Raw genomic sequence first — 23042 nt, 5'->3', positions numbered from 1 at the left:
AGTAACTGAAGATGGTTATGCTGCTGTTATGATGTTATTGATACACAGGCTGACGCTATTATGGAGGATGCTATCAGGCTACATTATCTTTATGCCTCCAAGGTAACCTGAAGCAACTGTCTATTGACGTGGCACCACCTTACACTAAAGCGTCTGCCCTGCCTGGGGACTGTAACCCAAGCCAACCACATGCCTCACAGACAGCTTTCTTTAGCCACTGACAACATCAAGGAAGGAAGAGCATGAAATCATCCGGCATGAACGCTTCCGAAGGGGGAATTAGTGGCTGAGTGACTCTCACGGAGGGTGGCCTTGCCATCTTCTGATCTATTTAGGGGCAACCACTAGAAAGTCTCTTCAAGCAAGGAAATAAAGTTTTACAAGAAGGAAACTGAAGGTGATCTGAACCCCTGGAAACTTTTCTTTCCCCTTTGAGCTTTGCCATGTTTCACTGCAAGTCATGTCAACGTGGAAAGCAAGGCTCGCCAAAAGACTGAAATTTCCATGTAGAACGATGCACCCGTTCCCGTGCTCAGCCCTGCTGGCCTGTTTTGGGAATACGAGGGAGACTGCTCCCTTCGACCAGCCCAGTACAGCCGAAGCTCATTCCACCATCTACGATCAGCCCGTGGCCAAAGCGGGCCGACAACCAAGTCACTCAGGAGGAGAAGGAACTTTAGAAAAAAGGCAAGATTCCAGCACCCATTCGGAGAGAAATGGCAGTGCCAATCGGAATTCAAGGAACCACACTGCTGTCCAGCCTACTGGGACCTCTGAGGATGGGCCTGGGTCCCTGGATGCTGAATTGGACTGTGAAGCGGTTACTTTTGAGACTCCTATCCCCAGAGCATCAATTATTGAGCTGCCAACGGTGAGTATTCCCGATGCTGTTGCAGAAGGGATGGTGTTGCAGCAGAGTGCTGGCCATTTGCTGAACGCCTTCAGGGGACAAACTTGTTTAACATCATAAGTGCATAAGACATTGAGGAAGTGCGTAAAGCCTTTTAAATTCTCATAAAGTTCTCAAAGGATGTGGAAGAAGACAATGACGATATGCACTGGGGCCTTAGTAATGACCAATGTTGGCCTTTAATTAACTGCCCATGGTGCTTCAGAGCCAACAATGTCTCAACAAAAGATAAGGAGTAACATAATCTTTTTTTTTTAATTGGTCCACGAATTTATTTATATGAAAATCCACACTATGAAAAGTTGGGTTATAGAATTTAAGAAATCATGTCTACATTAAATGAATCACATGATATCAAAGCAATACGGGAAAATTTGGGCATGACAATCACTGTATGCATAGCAGTAAAAGAGGAACTGACTGATACAACTGCTCATAATATAGAAGTTTCTGTGATTGTTTTCTGAGACTTAAAAGCAGGAGAATGAAGTTATTTGAAAAATATGGTGCTGCTGCATCTTGAGTTATTTATCTCGGTTCCTTGTTTTGGTATTACTGAATTTTAATTGTCGACTATTCTGATTGAATGGAGCTGCACAATCATTTCAAAATTCTTGGTAATTCCAATTTAGGGAGGCAGTCTAGAGGCAGGGTTTCTTAAATCACATTTTCCAAAGATACTCCCTGAGCAATTTTTGGTCATATTTCTGGCCAAATAGCTTAGGACCAGAATTATACAACTGAGAAGTCTTCAGGGATCCATTACTAAGATATTCTGATTTTTTTAAAAAACAATTTTTTCATCAAGTTTAACAAATCATTTTTGTTTGACTTGCTGACTTGAATCCAAGAAGCCTCATTAGCAATGAAAACTGCCAAACAGTGAAGACAGGGCTAAAAGATAATTTTAAAAAGTTTTATTTAACATTTTACAAGCTTATATTAAATAATTAAATGGACAGAGGATTTCACCAAGCCCTCTGTTATAGCAAGAACTATAATGTATTTTTGTAGCAATACTAAACTGAACCCCAAACAAAACCTAATACATTTGTTCAATTTTTCAGTTTATACTCATACCCAGATTAAGATATTTTTAGTAGTATTATAGTTAGCTGAGTAGACATCAAGGCCAACTTTATATTTGTTGCATATTAAAGGAACTAAGGTGTACTGTTTTTAATGAACTGGGAGACATTCTGTTGAATAGAGATTCTAGTAACTCAGGACCCACCTTATATTGCAAAGTATAGCAGCAACTATAGAGAGTTGATTTGATTTTATCTTTCTGTTTTAGGGGCATATATAAGGCCTCAAGGTAAATATGTGTATTCAGAAATAAGCAGTTAAATAGCACGGTAACATCCATATTTACTATCCACTTGGCAAGAGCTAACCCATGGAGAGACTACAGAGGTCAACAAGCTTTACGAAGGAACAAGATATAATGCAAGGCTGAATATAAATGTCCCAAAAAGAGACACACATAGGACGGATCAAAGGAGGCTGGAGGGTCTGGAAAGGTACATTGCAGGGGAGGTAGAATTTGAGATTGGTCTAGAAGGAGGGTTAGGATTTTTAAAAACAGAGATAAAAGAGAGGATGTTGAAATAAAAGGAAATTGTATAAACAAAACCATGGATGTAGGGGAAGGTAGCACAGGAATAGGTTCATCAGATTGGCTAAATTGGAGATACCTGGGAAGGCAGATTGAGGCCAAAAGCGGGATGTCTTGAATGCTGTAGTGAGAAATTAATTTTGAGCAGAGAAACGCATGCTTGGGATTTCACTCTGGGACGACATATAGGTAGAGTCACATGGGACGGAGAAGAGTTGGGAAGACTGCAGTTGGGAAGCCACTGTAATAATCCTGGCCTGAGCACATTTATAAAAGGAACAGCAGGAAGGGGAGAAGGGACCCCCATCAGGTTACAGATGCAGTAGTTGACTCTAGGGTGATGAAACACTGCAAAATCAAGTGCCAAATGGTCATTGAATCTAGTTCATGTGTGAGAAACTAACACGTACAGAATGCCCGCTGTGTGCCGGCCATTCTTCTAAGTGCTTTACATGGAGTAGCCCATCGAACCCTGGTCACAGTGAGGCGCATATTATGACTCCCATTTTACAGATGAGGACATTGACAGAAAGGGCAAGACACAGAAAGTCCAAGGTCACAGAGGGAGGAAGCGGTAGAACCAGGACTGCAGCCCCGTTCTGTTTGATTCCAAAGTCCGACTTCTGAATTATAACATGCTTCTACCGCTCGTTTTTATTATTTGTGTGGTGTTTGAGGATTTATAATCAAATATTCATAGGTGATCTCACTTGACATGCAATCAAATTTAAATTCTATGTAAGTGTATCTGTGTGTGTAATAATAATAATTTGCTTTTTATTAATTTGCTTAACCTTTTTCTATCTTAGTTTCACGGTGTATACACTTTCCACTTTGCATCCTGTGATGACAGGCTTTGTTGATGACAGTGTGGGATTGCTTTGAGATCTTCTGATTAAAAGTGCCATAGGACTGCCCAGATTTTTCATTACCTAGTAATTTTGTCATGACATGTTTCCCTTCATTAGATGATGAATGAGCTTCCTCTGTTATAATCTTGCCCCGCAGCAAAAATATTTCCCTTTTGGATGCACTGATCTCATCATTTAATCTGCCTTGGTAGAGGCAACAAACAATACTTTTTTTTTTTTTTTTTTCCGAGTTCAGCCTCAGGATATAACCATACCTAAGATATGGGGATGAGTTAGTCTCTCTATCCATCTTTAGTTGCCTGGTGTGCAGACAGAAGGATGATTCATTTAAATTTAAAACAACATCTGGTCTTAGGGGAAAAGCTCTTCTAATTGGTGGGATTGTAGAGCCAGTGAAATACAGAAGTGTGCTGTTCATTTTTTGAGCCAAGAGTTACTGTGTTCTTACTCTGTGCCAGGACGGCAAGAGCGCCGGGGAAACAAAGATGATTAAGACACAGTCCCTGAAATTGCTTACATTCTAGTGGAAGATACAGTTGGGTAAAAAGGCAGTGTCAATGCAGGAAGAGAAGGCTGTGGGTCAACTTTGGACGCCACAGGAGGCTCTCATCTTAGCCTTGGGAAGACAGGGAGGCTGAGCTATATGGAGGAGAGGGGTTTCTACATTGTTCTTTTATGATTTCACACAGGACCCAACACTGCACCCTTCCTGGTTGAATAGTGCTGGTTTTCTCTTCTCTCCCTGCCCCCTACCAAGGTTGGCAGGGTAAGAAAGACACAGTTCCCACACTAAGCATTTTCAGATTAGTTTGGTAGTTTCAGAAAGTCTTTCTATAGCAGTTGTAAGTTTTTATCTGGTTCTTACTTCAACAAAGTAGTCAGCCTGACTTAGAAAGAGAAAGTAATTGTGGTTTGGGAAATCATCCCTGGGTATTTTAACTAGAAGTTAGATTTACTAAAAGAAAGGGAAACAGGGCCCATGGTAGTGTTGACAATTGCATTGCTTTCTGTAGCAGGCTGGTTTTGCCTCCAGACAAAGAAGTGGTAACCAGGATATTTTAGAATCCACATGGTGGTCTGGACCAAGCCTCACAGGCTCAGGCAGTCACTATTTTTGAGTGTCTGAGTCCCAGGCATCTAGAAACAGTTTTATCTTTCCCTCAGAGATAGTCTCTTGATACTCACACTTATAAGAGCCTGATATATAAATCAGAATGCTCTGTTAGTTATAAGCCTTGAGGACTGTCAGGGTAGGGCAAAGCTATGACTTTTCTGCACAGGAAAATTACACATAAAGAGAAATGACAGCCAAAAATTTGTTGGAGATTAGAGACTCAGACGAAGGGGGAGCTACAATTTTTTATTTTTATACATACGTAAAATATGTATAACATAAAATTTACCATTTTAATGATGTTTAAGTACACAGTTCTGTGGCATTAAGTACATTCACATTATCGTGCGACCGTCACCATCCATCTCCAAAACTTTTTCCATCTTCCCAAACTGAAACTCTGTGCCCATAAAACACTAACACCCCCTTCTCCTCTCTTCATCCTCTGGCAACCACCACTCTATTCTATGTCTCTGTGAATTTAGTGACCCTAAGTACCTCATGCAAGTGGAATCACACAGTATTTGTCCTTTTGTGTCTCGCTTATTTCACTTAGCATAACGTCCTCAAGGTTTGTCCATGTTGAAACATGTGTCACAAAGTCCTTCCTTTTTAGGGCTGAATAACATTCCATTAGGTGTATATACCACATTTTGTTTACACGTTCATCTACTGAAAAACACCTGGATCATTCCCACCTTTTGACAATTGGGAATAATGCTATTTTGAACATGGGTGTACAAATATCTCTTCGAGATCCTGTTTTCAATTCTTTTGAGTATATACCCAGAAGTGAAATTGCTGGATCATAAGATAATTCCATCTCCGATTTTTCAAGGAACTGACATACTGTTTTCCACACTGGTTGTACCACTCGATATTCCCAATGGCAATATACAGGGCTCCAATTTCTCCAGATCCATGCTTCCACCTGTTGCTTTCTGCAGTTTTTGTTTGTTTTGATAATAAATATCCTAATGGGTATGAAGTGGTATCTTGCTTGATTTTGATTTGCACTTCCCTAACGATTAGTGATGTTGAGCATCTTTTCATGTGCTTATTGGTCATTTGTGATATTTTTTTGAAGAAGTGTCTATTCTAGGCCTTTGCCCATTTTTATTGGTTTTTAAATTTTTTGTTATTGAATTAAAGGATTTCTTTGTGTATTCTGGATATGAACTCCTTGTCAGATATATGATTTGTAAATATTTTCTCCCATTTTTGTGGGAAAATACTTTTCACTTCTGTGATATTGTCCTTTGATGTACAAAATTTTAATTTTGACAAAATCTCATTTATCTATTTTTTTCTTTTGTTGCATGTGCTCTTAGTGTCATATTAAAGAAATCATTGTCAAATATAATATCATGAAGATTTTTCTGTATGTATCCTTCTAAGACTTTTATAATCTTAGCTCTTACATTTAGGTCCTTGATCCATTTTGAGCTAATTTTTGTCATGGTGTAAGGTAAGGCTCCAAATGCATTCTTTTGCATGTGAATATCCAATTTTCCCATGACCATGTGTTTAAAAGACTATCCTTCCTCCACTGAAGGGTTTTGGCACCTTATAAAAAATCATTTGACTATACATGTTAGAATTTATTTCTGGGCCCTCTATTCTGTTCCATTGGCCTATATGTCTGCCTTAATCCAGTACCACATTTTGATTACTGTAGCTTTGCAGTAGATTTTGAAATCAGTGAGACCTCTAACTTTGTTCTTTTTCAAGATTGTTTTGGTTATTTGGGGACCCTAAAAATTCCACATGAATTTTAGGATGGGTTTTTCTATTTCTGGAAAAAAAATACAGGGATTTTGATAGGGATTGCATTGAAACTATAGTTCGCTTTGGGTAATATTGACTTCTTAACAATATTCAGTCTTCTAATCCATGAACATGGTTTGTCCTATTTATTTGTGTCTTCCTTAATTTCTTTCAGCAATGTTTTGTAATTTGCAGTACAAGTCTTTCCCCTCTTAGGTTAAGTTTATCCCTAAGTATTTTATTCTTTTTGATACTATTGTAAATAAAATTTTCTTAATTTCCTTTTCAGATTGTTCATTGTTAGTACATAGAAATGCAACTGATTTGTGTGCATGGACTTTGCAATTTTACTGAATTTATTAGTTCTAATCACTTTTGTGTATATGTTTGTAGACTCTTTATGGCTTATATATATAAGATCATATCATCCGTGAGCAGAGATAATTTCATTTTTTCCTTTCTAATTTGGATTTTTTTTTTTGTCCAATAGCTCTGGCTGGAACTTACAATACTATTCAACAAAACTGTGTTGAATAGAAGTGGCAAAAATGAACATCCTTTGTTCCTGACTTTAGAAATTAAGTTTCAGTCTTTCACCATTGAGTATGATGTGGGTTTTTCATATATGGCCTTTATGTGTTGAAGTAGTTTCCTTCAATTCCTAGTTTGTTGAGTGTTTTTTTTTTTTTCAATTATGAAAGCATGTTAAATTTTGTTAATGCTTTTTCTGTATCAATTGATATTTTTTTCCCTTCATGCTGTTAATGTGGTATGTTATAGTGCATTTTTTTTTTTTTAATGTTGAACAATCCTTGCATTCCAGGAATATATCCCACTTGGTCATGGTGTAATCCTTTCTGTATATGGTGTAATTCTGTTTGCTAATATTTCGTTGAGGATTTTTACATCAATAGTCATCAGGGGTACTGGTCTCTAGTTTTCTCACACTGTATTTGTCTGACTTGGGTGTCAGGGTAATTCTGGCTTCATAGAATGAGTTAGGAAGTGATACCTCCTCCTCAATTTTTAGGAAGAGTTTGGGAAAGACGGTCTACCACATTTGGTAGAATTCACCAGTGAAGCCATCTGGCTCAAGGCTTTTCTTTGTTGGGAGGTTTTGGGTTAATGATTCAATCTCCTTACTAGTTTTAGAGGTCTATTTATATTTTCTCTTTCTTTATGATTCTGTCTTGGTGAAGAAGAGCTACGGAAATATGGTAATTACAATCATCACTTTTAAAGCACTACTAATAGACTAGGCATGGTGTTAAGTGCCTTATATGGATTAGCTTATTTGATCTTTTTAATCCTTTTTATGTTAGTTCCTGATAATTCCAATCAATCCTCTGCTCAAAACCCTCCAATATCTCTGCAATTCTCCCAGTAAAAGTCAAGTCTTTACAGTGGCTCATGGGTCCTATACAAAGTATCTCCCATTACCTCTCTGAACTCATCTCCTCCTGCTATTACTTATGGGGAAACTAGGACTTAAGCATCTGATTCATTTCCACTCTGTGGGTAACCCTTCCAGCAGACTCAGAAGCTCAAGTCAACAGGTCAAAGCATGACTTCCTTGGGCAGTGCAGAACTCATGCTATCAATAACTAAACAGCTGCTTACTCTGCTCTCCTTGTCTAGGCTCCATGCTCATCCTTCCTCTTTTCTTGGCAGTCTTTGTTAAAATCTGAGGTAGCTTAATTAACTGGGTTTCAGCTTCCTTGGTTAGAATCAGATTCCAGCCATGCTCTCTTGAAAATTCATCAAGGCCATATTACTTGGAATTTGGTGTTAGACTCCTGGACACCTATTAACAGAAAAGCTCTTGGGGGTGTTCACCTCTACAGGCAACTGATCCTATTCAACAAATTGATTTTTATTTTTAATGTCTTATAGTTGTCTGGAAGTAAAACCCTGGGAGTAGAGGGCAGTGCTGCTTAGAAGCATAATATAACTCGTGAGTAAACATCTGTCACTCGTCATCTCACTCTAAGTCTGCATCCCCCTTATTTGAGCATTTTTGGGGGGCAACTCTGCTGGGTTGCATTTCCACTTTCTAGTACAAAGCAGTTTTCCTGAAATTTTTTTAGAATGAAATCTTCCCTTCCTTTTCCTATAGGCCCTAATAGAAGAGAACAGAATTCTAGACTATCTATAAAAACAAATACTCTATTAAGGAAGCTCTCTGCTAGACAGATGGCTTGACATAGTTTTTTTAATAGAAAGCAACTCATAAATCCATGCAATCAAATGTTAGTATTCTAGTTCCTTCTCATGCTCCTTAGCATTCTAAGTCCTGATAATTTTTTTTGCAAGGTTTCTTTTTTTCAAAAGATTTTAAACACAGTGGCATGATAGTACATGATATATCCAGTGTACTCAGACAGGAATTTTCCAATCCAGATATTCAGTTGCATCCTGACTGGAAAAGAAGAAGACAGCTTCTTGGCTTCTCTTAGAATGAAATAAATAGTCCTCATAAAACCATGAACATTGACATTGCACAGCTTTGACTAGTGGAGACTGTCCATAAAAGACTGCAGAGAATGGCAAAAGTGTGAAACTATCAGACAATACAGAGCTGAGGAGCACATGTGTTCCAAACTAAGAAATAAAAGTTTGTTGTATAATTTCATCCAATTTTAAAGCACATTTTCAAGTAAGGTTACTCCTGCATGTACAATTCAGATAAAAAATGATAAATATATTCTAAGAAGGTGCTGATATGTTGGAGGGGGAAAGGTCCAAAAGGAAGAGGTCAATCCATTTCTGAGCAGCATCTATTTCTAGCTCAGAGAGAATGTGGCAATCTGCCCATGACCTAGTGGATCCTTTGCCTTCTTTAATAAAAGAGGAAGGTTTACTTTGTACATACGCAATGGCCTGGGGTGTCTAACCAAAGAACCACCAAGGAGATTCCATTCAGTTGCATCTGTGAAACTGGAATTTCCATCCTCTGGGTTATGTAAGATGCAGTTGTACACCAGTTAAAAAACAAATTCCAATATTCCATTCACTGGGGATGCTAGAAACTTTAAAATTTCGTATGCTCTAGGAACCACAAGGGCTAGTAGAATGAATGTGCTCTATCAGTCATGGGAAGTTAGAGGTTTTTTTTGTTTTTTGTTTTTTTTTCCCAGCTAAGGACATGTGTTAAACTTATCCAAACTGTCTTAGGTTTTGCACTCACATTTTCTCCTTTCCAAAGAAAATAACACTCATCTAGTTACCATTTTTTCCAATATGAAGTTTACACACTTGCTTTTGTATTCCACACCGGGGGAGGTGACAGTTTGGAAATCTGAGGCAATCAGAAGAAGAAGGAGTCTCTATAAGGGGCAGAGAAACTGCTATGGAAAGTAAGTTTTTGTTGTGGAAAGCTGATGTGTGGGCGAGTGTCCCACGTTCAGTTAAGAGGAAAATAACAACTCAGGCAATTATTAGAACCCAAACACATGAGCACTATTTGGTTGTCCACAGAAAAAAAGAAAGGAAACTTCCCCTCAAATGGGCCACCTGCATGAGGAGAGTCAGTTTCTGTGACTTAAAATATCAAATCTCAAAAAGATGTTTCATATTCTTTATTACTAATAGTAATTAATGTACTGTAATTTGCAAATAATACACTGACTTTAAATTTACTTTTTATTTAATACAATGCATAGTTATATGAAGAATTCAAATGTGATATATGTATACTTGTAATTCGAGTTAATTCAAAGTTATCTGTTTTTTAAAAAATCACTCATATACGGTCAAGTAATCTTTGCCAAATGCACCAAGAATATGCAATGGGGGAAAGACAGTCTCTTTAATAAAGAAATGATGTTGGGAAAACTGGTTATCTACATAGAAAAGAATGCATTTGGACCCTTATCTTATGCTGTACACAAAAATCAACTCAAAATGGGTTAAAGACTTAAATATAAGGCCTGAAAGCTTCAATCTCTTAGAAGAAAGCATAGGGGAAAATTTCCTTGACATTGGCCTTGGCAATGAAATTTTAGATTTGACATCAAGAGCACAGGTAACAAAAACAAAAATAGACAAGTGAGACTATATAAGACTAAAAAACTTCTGTACAGCAAAGAAAACAATCAATAAAATTAAAAGGCAACCTACACATTGGAAGAAAATATTTGCTAACCATGTATCTGATAAGAGGTTAATATCTAAGATATATAAGCAATTCATCTAACTCAAAATATAAAAACAAATAACCCAATTAAAATATGGACAAAGTTCCTGTATAAACATTTCTCCAAAGAAGACATATAAACAGCCAATAGGTACATGAAAAGATGCTCAGTATTAGTAATCATCAAAGAAACGCAAATCACAACCACAATGAGCTATGACGTCACACCTGTTAAGATGGCTGTTATCAAAAAGCCAAAAGATATCAAAACGATAAGGATATGGAAAAAAGGGAACCCTTGTGCTCTGTTGGTGAGAATGTAAACTGGTGTAGACACTATGGAAAACGGTATGGCAGTTCCCTGAAAAATTAAAAATATAACTACCATATGATCCAGCAATCCTACTTCTGAGTATTTACCCAAAGGAAAATAAAATCACTACCTTGAAGAAATATTTGCCCTCCCATGATCACAGTGGCATAATTCACAGTGGTGAAGATACAGAAACAACCTAAATCCTAAGTGTCTGTCAACAGATGGATGGATAAAGAAAATGTCACACACACACACACACACACACACACACACACACACACACAGGAATATTATTCAGCCTTAAAAAAGAAGTAAATCCTTTTTTGTTATTTGTGACAACATGGATAAACCTGGAGGATATCATGCTAAGTGAAATAATCCAGACACAGAAAGACAAATACTGCATGATCTCACTTATATGTGGAATTTAAAAAAGCTGAACTCATAGTGACAGAGTTGTGGCTAGGGGTTGGGTGGTGAGGGAAAGGGGTCGATGTTGGTCAAAGGGTAAAAGTTATAAGATGAGTAAGTTCTGGAGACCTAATGTACAGCATGGTGACTAGAGTTAATAACAACATGCCGTATACTTGAAATTGGCTAAGAGAGTAGATCTCAAGTGTTTTGAACACACACACACACACACACACACACACACACACACACGAAAGAGGTAATTATGTGACAGGATGGACATATTAATTTGTAAAGTATAATCATTTCACAATGTATACATATATCAAAACATCATGTTGAACACCTGAAATATATACAATTTTTATGTGTTAATCATTCCTCAATAAAGCCAGGAAAAAATATCACTCTCAGTCATCTGCTTTCTGGTATACTGACTCGGGGGGGAAAGAAGGAGACATGAAAGCTGGGAAGGTGCTGGCCATCAGGAAGTTCTGGCCACGTTCCTGAGTGATGGGTATGAGAAAACCATGTACACGAAGGCCAAATAAAGGGTGAGATACTGTCTCAGGAAGCTTTTGAATGGGAACACCGGTGAATATAACCAGGAATAACTGTGTTCTTTTTGACTGAGCTGGGTGTTTCAGGAGAGATACACTTGAAGCAGTGGTGGAGAAAAGAGACCCATTGAATAGACTCTGGTACTTAGTGAGGCGCTGGCTCTCCCAGAAGGCTCTCATTCCTAAGCCCTTTACAAGGATTCCAGGATGCCTGTCTGCAGGAAGGACAGTCCTTTTGACTGAGTTTCTGCCAGGACTCAACTGACCTGGATGCGTAATACTCGAGTCTCTGCAGGGAGAAGTACCTTGGTGTACTGGTGTTGCAAGCTGACTTGAGTTGAACTGACCCATACAAAACAGTCCAGTAAACACTGGTAGCCTCCAATAATTAGAGGAAGGTAGGGGCTACATGTCTGTCCACCCAACTTGCTCCCCGGTGATATGTTGCAATAAAGAAAATCTCACGTGAATTCTGCCACAGTTACAAATATTTTTTGGCAGGCAGGTACAAAAAGCAGCATATTTCCTGATTCTGTATGCCAGAGAAGTTTCCCAACTTCTGTCCTTTTACACAGGATCCCTTTGCACAAATAAAATGATATATAGGAATGTGACAATATTCTAATGGCAAAACCAGTAAGCTTTCTAGTCAGAGGGATGAAGGAGTCTTAATGTGGGTCCAGGACCAAATGGAGTTCAAGATACAGGATGCTACTTTAAAGGAGCTGGACTTCTGAAGTTGCCACATTCTTATGGCAACTTCATTTTGCAAAGGCAAAAATGCCGGTCAGTCATGTACTTGAATACCATTCATTTCAAGAGTAAAAAATTATTTCCAAAATCTCTTACACTAAGTAGTGAATCCTCTGGTTCAGATTTAGTTAACCTCATTGGAAATATTTGCTGTAGCCACCTATGAATGTAAATTCTTGATTAGGGTCCCTTGAATACCAGCTAGCCACCTGTGAGCATTGACTCCAAAACTTTCCTTATGTTCCTGGCAGAAACATAAGGAAAAATTTGCTTGAATTTGGCCTTAGGACATTGTTGGGTGAAGATGGGATGCTTGGCACCTCTGTAGTCATCCTGTGAGTCTGAGTAAATAAAAGCGAACAATCAATCTAGAGATTGCAGAGCAGGAAGGCAAGAAGCACCTGGGTCCTTGCGGATGTCATGGAGCCACTTCAAGTGCACTGTCCATAGAGTATAGATACTCAAAGTGCTTAACTGAACTGTTTAAAAATAATTACAAACTGTTTTAACAAGGGAGATCCAGACCCAACTATCCCTGAGAAATCTCCAAGTGGTATGACAGCCATTTCAAATTCAACATGTTCAAAAATGAACTATTTTCCCCCCTAAACCTTCCCCATGTATCACATAGGATGCTTTTGGCGGCAAGAAACAGAAAACCTTACATAAATTTAGACAATATGGAAATGGATTATCTTACTTAAAAACAAGCCCTGAGGTAACGTGGCTTCAGGATCGATGGATTCAGCAATTCATCGAAGCCACGGAGCATCTACGTTCTAACATCTCTCCGCTCAGCCATCCACAATGCTGGCTTCATCCCATGAGTGGTTTCCTTTGTGGATATGAAATAGCTACCAGGAGCAGCTGGGCCACATGCTTCCTCCCTCCCCCACCTCCACACTTTAGACAATCCTTTCTCTGTCCCCTTCTCTGACACTATCCGGACACCCACTTCCAGGATGATGCCCTCTCCTGGAGTTCCCTGGCACTTGGTGTTTTCTTCAATTAAAGCACTAAACTGTGCCTGTTTGCTCGTGTCTGACTCTCCGCTAGGGCAGTGGTCCCCAACCTTTGAGGCACCAGGGACCAGAGTTCCGACTAAAATCTAATGCTTGATGATCTGAGGTGGAGCTGAGGCAGTGATGCTAGTGCTGGGGAGCAGCTGCAAACACACTTACTCACCTGCTGCTCACCTCCTGCTGTGTGGCTCAGCTCCTTATAGGCCACAGACTGGTACTGGTCCTCGGCCCAGGGGTTGGGGACCCTGGCACTAGACTGTGAGGACCTTGACAGCAGGAGCTATATATTTATTTTCTTTTATCTATTATGGGTAGTGCCTAGAATTATGCCTGGTGCATACAGGGCACTTAATAAATGCTTATTAAATAAACGATGAATCAATAAAATCAAAATCAGGGGAGAGGCTTATGATACATGAGCCTTCATATTTTCTTATCACTTAATCTTTGTTTGGTATTGCCAATATCTTTGTGTCCTACTCATTATTTTAGAGATGAATGGAAATAATTTAAGACCACGCCAGGGGGTAGGGGTCAAGATAATTTTTTCCCCTTGAAGAATGAACTGCTTATTACTCGGGTTTGAGACAAAAGGCCCAGAAGAATTTTTTTGAAGTGAACTCAGCAAGAGGAAGCAGCTTCCTTTCCACTGTCCCCCTAGTCCATCTTCTAGAACCCTCAGTGGATTTCCCACATGGCAAGGTACTAATGTTCTGTTCTGCTTTATGTTCTGTTTTCCTATTTGCAAAATGAGGGTAATGAGAGCTTTTATGCTTCTAGCACTGTAGTGGAAAAAAATGACTATTTATACAGAACTTTAAGCATTACAGGAAAAAATATAGAATATTTGTAACATAAATAATGATACCATTAAAATGGGAGCAGAAGAAAACAAAGGGATACATTTATCTCACGACTCTGTGACTCTAATGACAAGTGGAAAGTATACAGATAATATTGTTTGTATTCATAAAACACCGAGCTGTATTAAAGACATGGACAAGAATGGTTTATATTTTTTCCTCCACAATTCTAGCTTTATAATGCTTTTGGGTGAAAAAAAATCTTTTTTATGTATTTGCAGGTAACTTAATGTCTAAAAGATATTGTTAGTTAATCTAAGTATGAAACATATGATTTTGCACTTAATGGCTTACTTTCTAAATCTGAGATAAGAGCCAATGACTTACATATTATTGTTAAGTTAGAGGATGTTAACGGAGAAGAAAAGAAATTTGATATAATGAGGAACAAACAATTTCAAATGAAATGTTCAGCAAGTTATTTTGTCTGTGCTTTCAGTAATTAGCATGAAGCCTGACTTTGAAGCTTTACAGTTTTCTTTCTTTCAGTCCCCAGTTCAGCAAACCGTAATGGGGGGCTAACGTGTGCTGGGAGGTCCTGGGCACACCACAGAGAACAAAGCACTAATTTTGCCTTTGAGTTGCTTGCTGTTAAGACATGAGTCAGGCAAATCAATAGCTGCAAAATAAGGTAACAAATGTCAAAATGGCAGGAACACCTATCTCATTTCTATGGCTTAGTGTTAAAAGCATTTACACAAGTATACATGCTTTTTTCTTTCTCATCTAGTGAAATTTCTGAAAGCCCTAATTTGATCGTATAACAGTTTTTCATAATCGCAACCTCAAATTTCTCCCATTTTGCTGTCTCCTAACTCCCCACTTCCATGCTGTCCTTTATTAGCCTTGACTTCTTATCTCTCGACTCATACTTATGCTTCAGCATTTCTGCTGTCACAGAGTCTCTGTCTCCAAAATCATTCATTCGTTCATTCATTCATTCATTCATCCATTCATTCATCCATTCACCTTTCAATTGCTGTTTCAGAGACTCCATCAGTTTCGGAAAAAAAAAAACAGATAAGACTTATTTCCTTCTCTTAAGGTTGCCATCTGGCCAACAGAGATAGACACATCCCTAAGAGCATGGTTGCCAGACAGAAGTACGGGGTGCTAAGAAGGCAGGCAGAGAATCGATGCTGCACAAGAGCAGGGTCTCAACGCTGAGAAGGTGTTCCCCAGGTGAGCAGGGCAGAGAAAGGCATTCTGGCCAGCAAGTGGCTGAGAACCTGACTCCAGTTGGCTTAAACAGGAAGGACATGTCATATCCCACCTAACTAGAGGTCCAGTGGCTGGCTGCCTTCAGAGTTGAAGAAAGAAGAAAAGAAACAGAATGACAGACAGTGTCCTCTGGCAGCACCTGCAGGCTCTCAGGCAGACCCTCTCACTGTCACAAGCCTATTTAGCTCCCCAGGGCATATTAATTTATCTCAAAATAGATGACTGGATTTTTTTTTTAATGAAACTTTTATTAAGATGTTAAAGAAAATGAAACAAATATTTAAAGTGTTGAAATGAATGTTTACAGAGCTTAGATTTGCTGGCACTGTTTTTCTTTCAAATAACCTTACAATGCATGTCAGCAACCCCAGCAGCTCGGCCCAGACTTTTTGTTTCAGATAAAAGTTTTGTATTCCTTGATTTCTCAGGGACTAGCACATCCCGCAGATGGAGCCGGTGCCTAGGCCGCGCATCCAGGGCAGGCTGTGCCTCACTCCACTCCTACCCCTTGCAGACATTCTCAAAGGGGCACCAGCACTAGCCTGTCTCCTAAATGCCTCCTTGGCTTCAGGTCTTTGAGACAAGATCTTCTTGTCCCAGGCTCGTTTTAAAATCCACATTCGCTTGAGGTATTCACTAGCTATGTTACGGCCAGTTCTTCGCTTTAGAAAGAATTTCTCATGCTTTTGTGTGGCACCATCTTTCCTGCATGACCGTCGGAACAATAGTCATTGCCTCCAGAAGCCAAAAGTGAAACCCCTCACTCTGAGTTCTAGAGGCTCCCTGTTGAATGAAATACTAGGCTGTTGACTCCTGACTGGGGCGGGGAGCTTCCAATGCATGGCTCATGTGCAGGACGCAAATGGTTGACGAGTCCTAAGCCGAGGTTGACCAGCAATCCCTAGCATGGCATTAGCACTGTCATCACTGCTATTTTGCATGATGGAGGTGCTCTCTGAGGAATGATCTTTCAGAAATTAATTGCTAAGTTTCATAGCAAGAGAATTGCTGAACACGCACAGTACACAAAGCAGACATAATTCCCATCCATTCATTCCCTTATAAACCCTCACGTGTCCATCCTCATTGGCTGGCTTTCTATTATACGCCCTCGAAGTTTTTTTCAGTGTCTTCCTGTTTATTTTCATGTTTCAAATGTTTATGTGCCTCAAGTATTGAAGAACCTTAATGTAAGGAGAGCAAGGAAAAAGTTCACGAAGTATTAAATCGATGTCTTAGTCTGTTTGGGCTGAGGTAACAAACAGGTTGATGGCTGTCTTAGTCTGTTTTGGCTGCTGTAACAAAATACCACAGACTGTGGCTTATAAACAACAGAAATTTATTTCTCAGTGTTCTGGAGGCTGGAAGTCTGAGATCAGGGTAACAGCATGGTCTGATTAGGGCTTGTCTTCCAGGTCACAGACTTCTCACTGTACCATCACATGGTGGAAGAGAGAGGGAGCTCTCTTAGGGCTCCTTTTAGGGGCACTAATCCATTCATGAGGGCTCCACCCTCATGAACTAGTCACCTCCCAAAGGCCCCACCTCCAAATACTATCGCATGGGATGAGGTTGCAACGTATAAATTTTGAGGGTGGGGAGACACAAGCATTCAGTGTATAGCGATACCTAGTTTGTGGTTCCTGCTCTTCTTATTGCTCATGCTGTTAACTGATGAATAGTTCTATCGCATTCTCTGTCCCAGTTGTTCTTGACCACGGCTGCGTCTAGAATTATTTGTGGAGTTTTTAAAAACCATTAACACTAATGTTGATACTATTACTCTGAGAAATTTGTATTTAATTGAGCAGAGCTGGGTCTCCTATATCAGTATTTAAAAAGCTCTCCCCAGCAATTCTAACGTGCATTTGGGTTTGAGAAATACCGCTCTATCTCAAGGAGACTGAAACATTTGTGAAAGCCACACTCTAACAACTGGCTGACAGCATGTCTGTGAAACAGACCATGAAAAAACCCAATGACATCATGCAACAGCTTCTTCAAGTTCATTTACCCTCAAAATGTTCTGAGATCCTTAAGGAAAACAATACCCATTAGCAGGTGTGAAGGACTCCTAGTAATTTCTCTGTAAAGTGAATGGCAGAACAAAGTAAGAAGGGAATAGGAAGTTTCTGTGATATCTTAAGTGTTTTTAAACGACTCTTTCATATTCAGTAAGTCATGCCTTGTCAAATCACCTTTGAAACTTAAAACAAAAATTGTCCTGCCTATCAGCACTTTATGCAGACTTATTTTCCCTTTCTTCCTGCAAATCAATGGCATCCTTCAAATTAAGCTCAAAAGCATAGTTATATCCTTGATGACTAACTGGAAATCTTTTCGAAACTCATCTTCAAGTTCCACAACTTGCATCTCTAAGAAAGAAGGAAGCAGGGATGATAGAGTAAAAAGCGAAAGGATCTGGGCCCCCAGAGATGTTAGTGAACCACCCTTATAACAATCGTGCCTTTGGAGATAATATATACAATTTTGTTTAAGCCAATTAATTGTTAAGAGTAATTTTCAGCTAAAAGCATCGTATCTAATACAGGAGGACTTTACCATCTCCATTTTGCAGACATAAAACTGGGTCTGAACTGGGTTAAATAATTGGCTAAAATCACACAGAACTTTCTTTGAAAGCAAAGGAAACTTACTCTTTTACTAGTGGCGTGTCTATGTCTTCTCTATGAAACTTTCTTTGAGAATATTTGCCCCAGCCATCAGAAAGCCCAGCAGTAGGTAGTGCCCGCAGTATACTCTCTAGCATTGAGTTATACACTGGGTCATATTGTTCTCTAATTGCTTTTCAAATGTTCTTCTTTGTCCCCAGCTAAAAGCAAGCTCTTTGAAGGGTGATCCGTAGCTCTTCTGGCCTAGCATAGCATGGGGCACACAACAAATGCTGAGAACAGACAAGAAAAAGTGGCTGACACATGACTGAGTTTGGATTGTACTGATACATTAATAATCTAATTTTATGGGCATAAGATAAATAATTAAAAACTCTGAGGTTTTTTTTTCCTTTTAAGAGAGGCTGTCGAAAATTCATGCTTGATGTGATTAATAATAAAAAATTATAACAAAAAAAAAAAAAGGAAAAGAAAAGGAAGAAGGACCACAAGGTTTTGTGAGAAAAATGAAGAAGAGAATGGTGGGAGGGCTTTATCCATCCTTCTTACAGAACTAGTTCCTACCACATTATTCCAACTAGAGATCATATCGTTTCCCCTTCATTTACAGATATCATTGGAAAAAGAGTCTGCCAGCTTTAAGAAATCCTCAGTGGTAAGATCTTTCCTTCAGTTGCTGAGATTTTTTTTTCCCCACGGTTTTCACTGCATAACGTAACGTTTTTGAGGTCTTAGTCACACATCACCATCTCTCTGCAGAAGTCATTAGGTAGTGGTTTCTCAGATCTCAAGGATTTCCCTCTCAATTTCTTGATCTTCATCAGGGGAATTTTGGATTTGCCCTATACGGCTCATAGAATAATATATCAGAGTTCTCCAGGGAAACAGAACCAGTAGGTGTGTGTCTGTGTATCTCTATATGTCTTAATATCTATCCATCCATCTATCTATCTATCTATCTATCTATCTATCTATCTATCTATCTATCTATCTATCTATCTATCTATCATCTAGCGAGAGATTTTAAGGAATTGGTTCACAAAGCTGTGGGTATCTGCAAGTCTGAAATCCACAGGCCAGGCCAGCAGGCGGAAACTCAGGGGATTTGCTGCAGGCTTGAGGCAGAATGCCTTTTTCTCCAGGAAACCTCAGTCTTTGCTCTTAGGCCTTCAACTGAGCGGATGGTGCCTGTCCACATTATCCAGGGTAATCTTCTTTACTGAAAGTCAAACTCCAGCTCAAATGAGTGAGGAAAGGACAGTCTTCATTACTGAGAAGTCCAGGGTCAGGGCGGGCTTTGCAGTGGCTTGATACACTGGCTCAAAGATGGCACCAAAGACCAGCTCTTTCCGTGTCGCCTGCTTCCCAGTGTCTCTTTTCCTTTTTCTTTTCTTTCCTTCTTCTCTTTCCCCTGTCCTTTCTTTCTCTTTTTCTTTCTTTTCTTTCTTTTCTTTTTCTTTTTCTTTTTCTTTCTTTCTTTCTTTCTTTCTTTCTTGTTTTTATTTTTTTTCTTTCGCTCTCTCTCTCTCTCTCTCTCTCTCTCTCTCTCTCTCTCTCTCTCTCTCTCTCTCTCTCTCTCTCTTTCTTTCTCTTTCTCTCTCTCTCTTTCTTTTTCTTTCTTTCTCTTTCTCTCTCTCTCTCTATTTTTTATTTAAGGCTGGCTCCCTTCATAGTCATTACATGGCTGCTAGTAGTTCTTAGGGCTCTCATATTCTGTTCAGCTGGAGGAGAAAGACTGGCAGGAGGGAGTATTTCTTCTCCAACCATAAAACTAGCCTTGAACTTCTCTTATTGTCCTGATGTCCGAGGAGATGGAACTATACTGCTTGGTCAGATCTTACCTCTGGAGCTGGGCCAGAGGCTGTCCTACCCACAGTGCATTGCTGTTTCTTGGGGGAGGGGCACAGCGGATTCAGGGGAGGCTCAATGACCCGAACGTATATACTTTAGAAATTGCTTAGATTCATTTCTCCTTTAAAAATTTGATATAAAATATATGTTAGTTGGATTCAAGATTACTTCTTCTAGCCATTACATATATTACATTTTATATGGGAAAGGAGGATGTTGAAAATTTGAAGAACAACTCACAAAATACTTTCTTTGGTTACCAAAATGAAAAAGTAAGCATACGTTTTTCCTTCTTTGAAGAGCAGTAAAATTCCTCTTTGTCACTGCAGAGTAGATATGAAGTAAAAAATCAGAATAAACAAAAAAGTCATCCCTTTCCTCTTGTTTCTCTTCCACTCATTCACATACAATAAATATAACACGGATACAAAGAAAACTAAAAAAAACTCTGTTTTACCATTAAGTACTAAATAATTACAATGGCTCTTTACAGTAAATCTAGAAGTGCCTTCTGTATACAGTGAATCTTGCCCCAGCGTCAAAAGTTCTGAGGAAGACCCACGCATGACTGAGGTGTGGAGGGGGAGAGAATTTAACATACTCTCCATGTCTTCAGTATAAAGGGGCTATGTACTCCCGTTATTAATTTCCAGTTCCTGCTGCTACCTGGTTGGGAGTGTGTGCGTGTGTGTGCACGCATACATGTGTGTTTGTGTGTGTGTGTGTACAGGTATAGATCTCTATTACCACTTTATTACTATCCTTCGATAATACTATAAATAGCTTTTGAATTAGAAACTTTGTGCTTGGGAGCACTTGCACTTATTAAGATTATACTTGGGCTGATAAAAATTGCCCATTCTTACGTTTTCTTTTATACAGTATGCTGTTAGAATGGCTGAGTTTACATGAACCTTATCCACCTTATCTTACAATCATCAACAGACACTGTCACACACGGAGGTCCCCACACATGATAGGATATACACCATGGCACAAATTTAGTTTGATTAGAATTGGTGGCTCATATTCTATACCAAACTCTTCTTACTACAATCAAGGTTTTCTGGAAGCTAGACGCCTTTGCATCTGGACTTGGTCCTGGGGAGGAGGTAACGCTCTTGTCTGAACTTTTTGCAAGTGGAATGGGAAAGGGACACCTTTGTGCGTAAAGCTGGGATCCGTCTAGACATTCTGTCCCTTCCAGGGGCTTGGCGCCAGGGTGGTTCAGAGGGCCACCTTTGAAGAGATGAGTGAGGAGCAAAAGGGAAGAAACTCTGACGTCATGGGGATTTGCCAGGCAATGGGTTGAGTGCCTTTTCGCAGGCATCACTTTTCAGGCAGCGGCAAAAACAGGAAGAAGGGATGCCCTCTCAGACCAGACTGGATGGGTCAGTGTCTCTGCAGGAGTCAGCTGCATCAGGATATTGAGAAACCTGCAGGCTGGGAATGACATCAGCCTGAAATGGAAAAATCCACCCTGGCCCAGTAAATATTAAAACAAAGAGACCGGTAGATATTTCAGAAAATATTTGGAACCCAGAGCGAGAGAGAAGCTGTATATTCAATCTCTTTTCTAATTCCTTTCATTCTTTTCACAGCCTCTCTGTCTTCACAGTCACTGGGGAAAGCTTTCTGGTCCTCTTTATGACCCTTCACCTTCTTTGGAGGTGGGAGTGAAAGCTCGGGGCAGGTGGACTTCCATCTGGGTACGTTACAACCTTCTTTCGAGAACGTGACACTTCCTTGCCCTCTTGTCCCTGCAGCTCTCAGAGCACACACCAGGGCAGGGGGACACCCAGGAACAACTCTAGCAGCATCTGGGGATGGTCTAGGGCAGGGGTCACCAACCCCCCGTCCGTGGACTGATACTGGTCCGTGGCCTGTTAGGAACCGGGCCGCATAGCAGGAGGTGAGCAGTGGGTGAGCCAGTGAAGCTTCATCTGCATCTGCAGCTGCTCCCCAGCGCCAGCATCACCGTCTCAGCTCCGCCTCAGGTCATCCGGGCTTGGGTTCTCGTAGGGGGACCAGTCCCTGGTGCCGAAAAGGTTGAAGACCACTGCTCCAGGGAACTACGGACATCCCAGGCCTCCCCACCCTTTTTCAAAGGGTTAGCTTACCTGCTCACTCCACTCCACCTGTCTCCCAATGCCTGGCATTTCCCTTTACGGGGGCGGGTCCCTATCCTTACAATTAAGCTCAAAAAGAGACACAAAGGACACAAAGCCTGCTTAGCCTCCTGCAGGGCAAGGGCCATGTGTTAGAGGTTATTCAAAAACTAAATGGTTTCCCAAAACATCCTTTCATTTTAATAGCAAAGTGAGTTTCTTTAAAAACCCACATTTGTGGGTTTGCTTTGGAACCTCCTCTTGCTTGGGAAGGCTGGAGGTGTTTGGATTCAGCCTTCCCCAGGGATCATAATAAGGAGGTGAGGGAGCAGATGTGCACACTGCATCTGCCCAACTGGGGCCCATCGTGCTCCTTCTCACTACCTAGTGGATCTCCAACAGCATATGGGGCCGGTCCCTTAACAGATGTGCTGACACGGAATTCATGCAGTAGGAGGACGTGCTCCTAATATTTGCAGACTGTAGCAATGGTAAAGCCTGAGGCCAAGGTCCCTCTTTGTACTGTCCCCCACCCCCAACTCTGTCTTGCACCTCGAAGGGCTTGTAACACATGTCTGTATTTAGCTTGAGGGTCCTAATTCTGTCCTGTCCCGCCCCAAAGAGCCGCCCTTTGAATCTTCTTCTCGACTACAGGTGTACGCCTCTGCCACGTGGATGCTCAGGAGTACAGGCCTGGGGAAGAAGTCTCCACCTGGCGTGGCTGGGTCAGGGAATCCAAGTGCCAAGTGCCTGGAGCATGGTCTGGAAGGGAGATGGGCACTGCGTGGGCACATCCCCCGGCCCAGGACTCCTTGAGTGGGATTCTCTAGAGCAAAGCAGAGGTCCTGGCTGCCTAGGTCCAAGGACTAGACTCCGGGTCCTCCAGTT

The 23042-nt window shown here is 40.2% G+C and overlaps 1 protein-coding gene across 1 annotated transcript in view; it reads left to right on the top strand.

Annotated features, from left to right (window-relative positions):
- Window positions 1–460: 460 nt before the first annotated feature.
- The window catches only part of FAM107B (family with sequence similarity 107 member B), a 190666-nt gene continuing 168084 nt past the window's right edge, over window positions 461–23042 (top strand). Inside the window, exon 1 of the mRNA XM_006906973.2 lies at window positions 461–871. Within this exon, the coding sequence (XP_006907035.1) occupies window positions 461–871 (411 nt within the window). The remainder of the gene's footprint in view (window positions 872–23042) is intronic.

Source organism: Pteropus alecto, unplaced genomic scaffold, assembly GCF_000325575.1.
Source record: "Pteropus alecto unplaced genomic scaffold, ASM32557v1 scaffold11, whole genome shotgun sequence".
NCBI lineage: Eukaryota > Metazoa > Chordata > Mammalia > Chiroptera > Pteropodidae > Pteropus > Pteropus alecto.
Note: the sequence above shows the minus strand (reverse complement) of the source record. Positions and strands in the feature narration are given on the sequence as shown.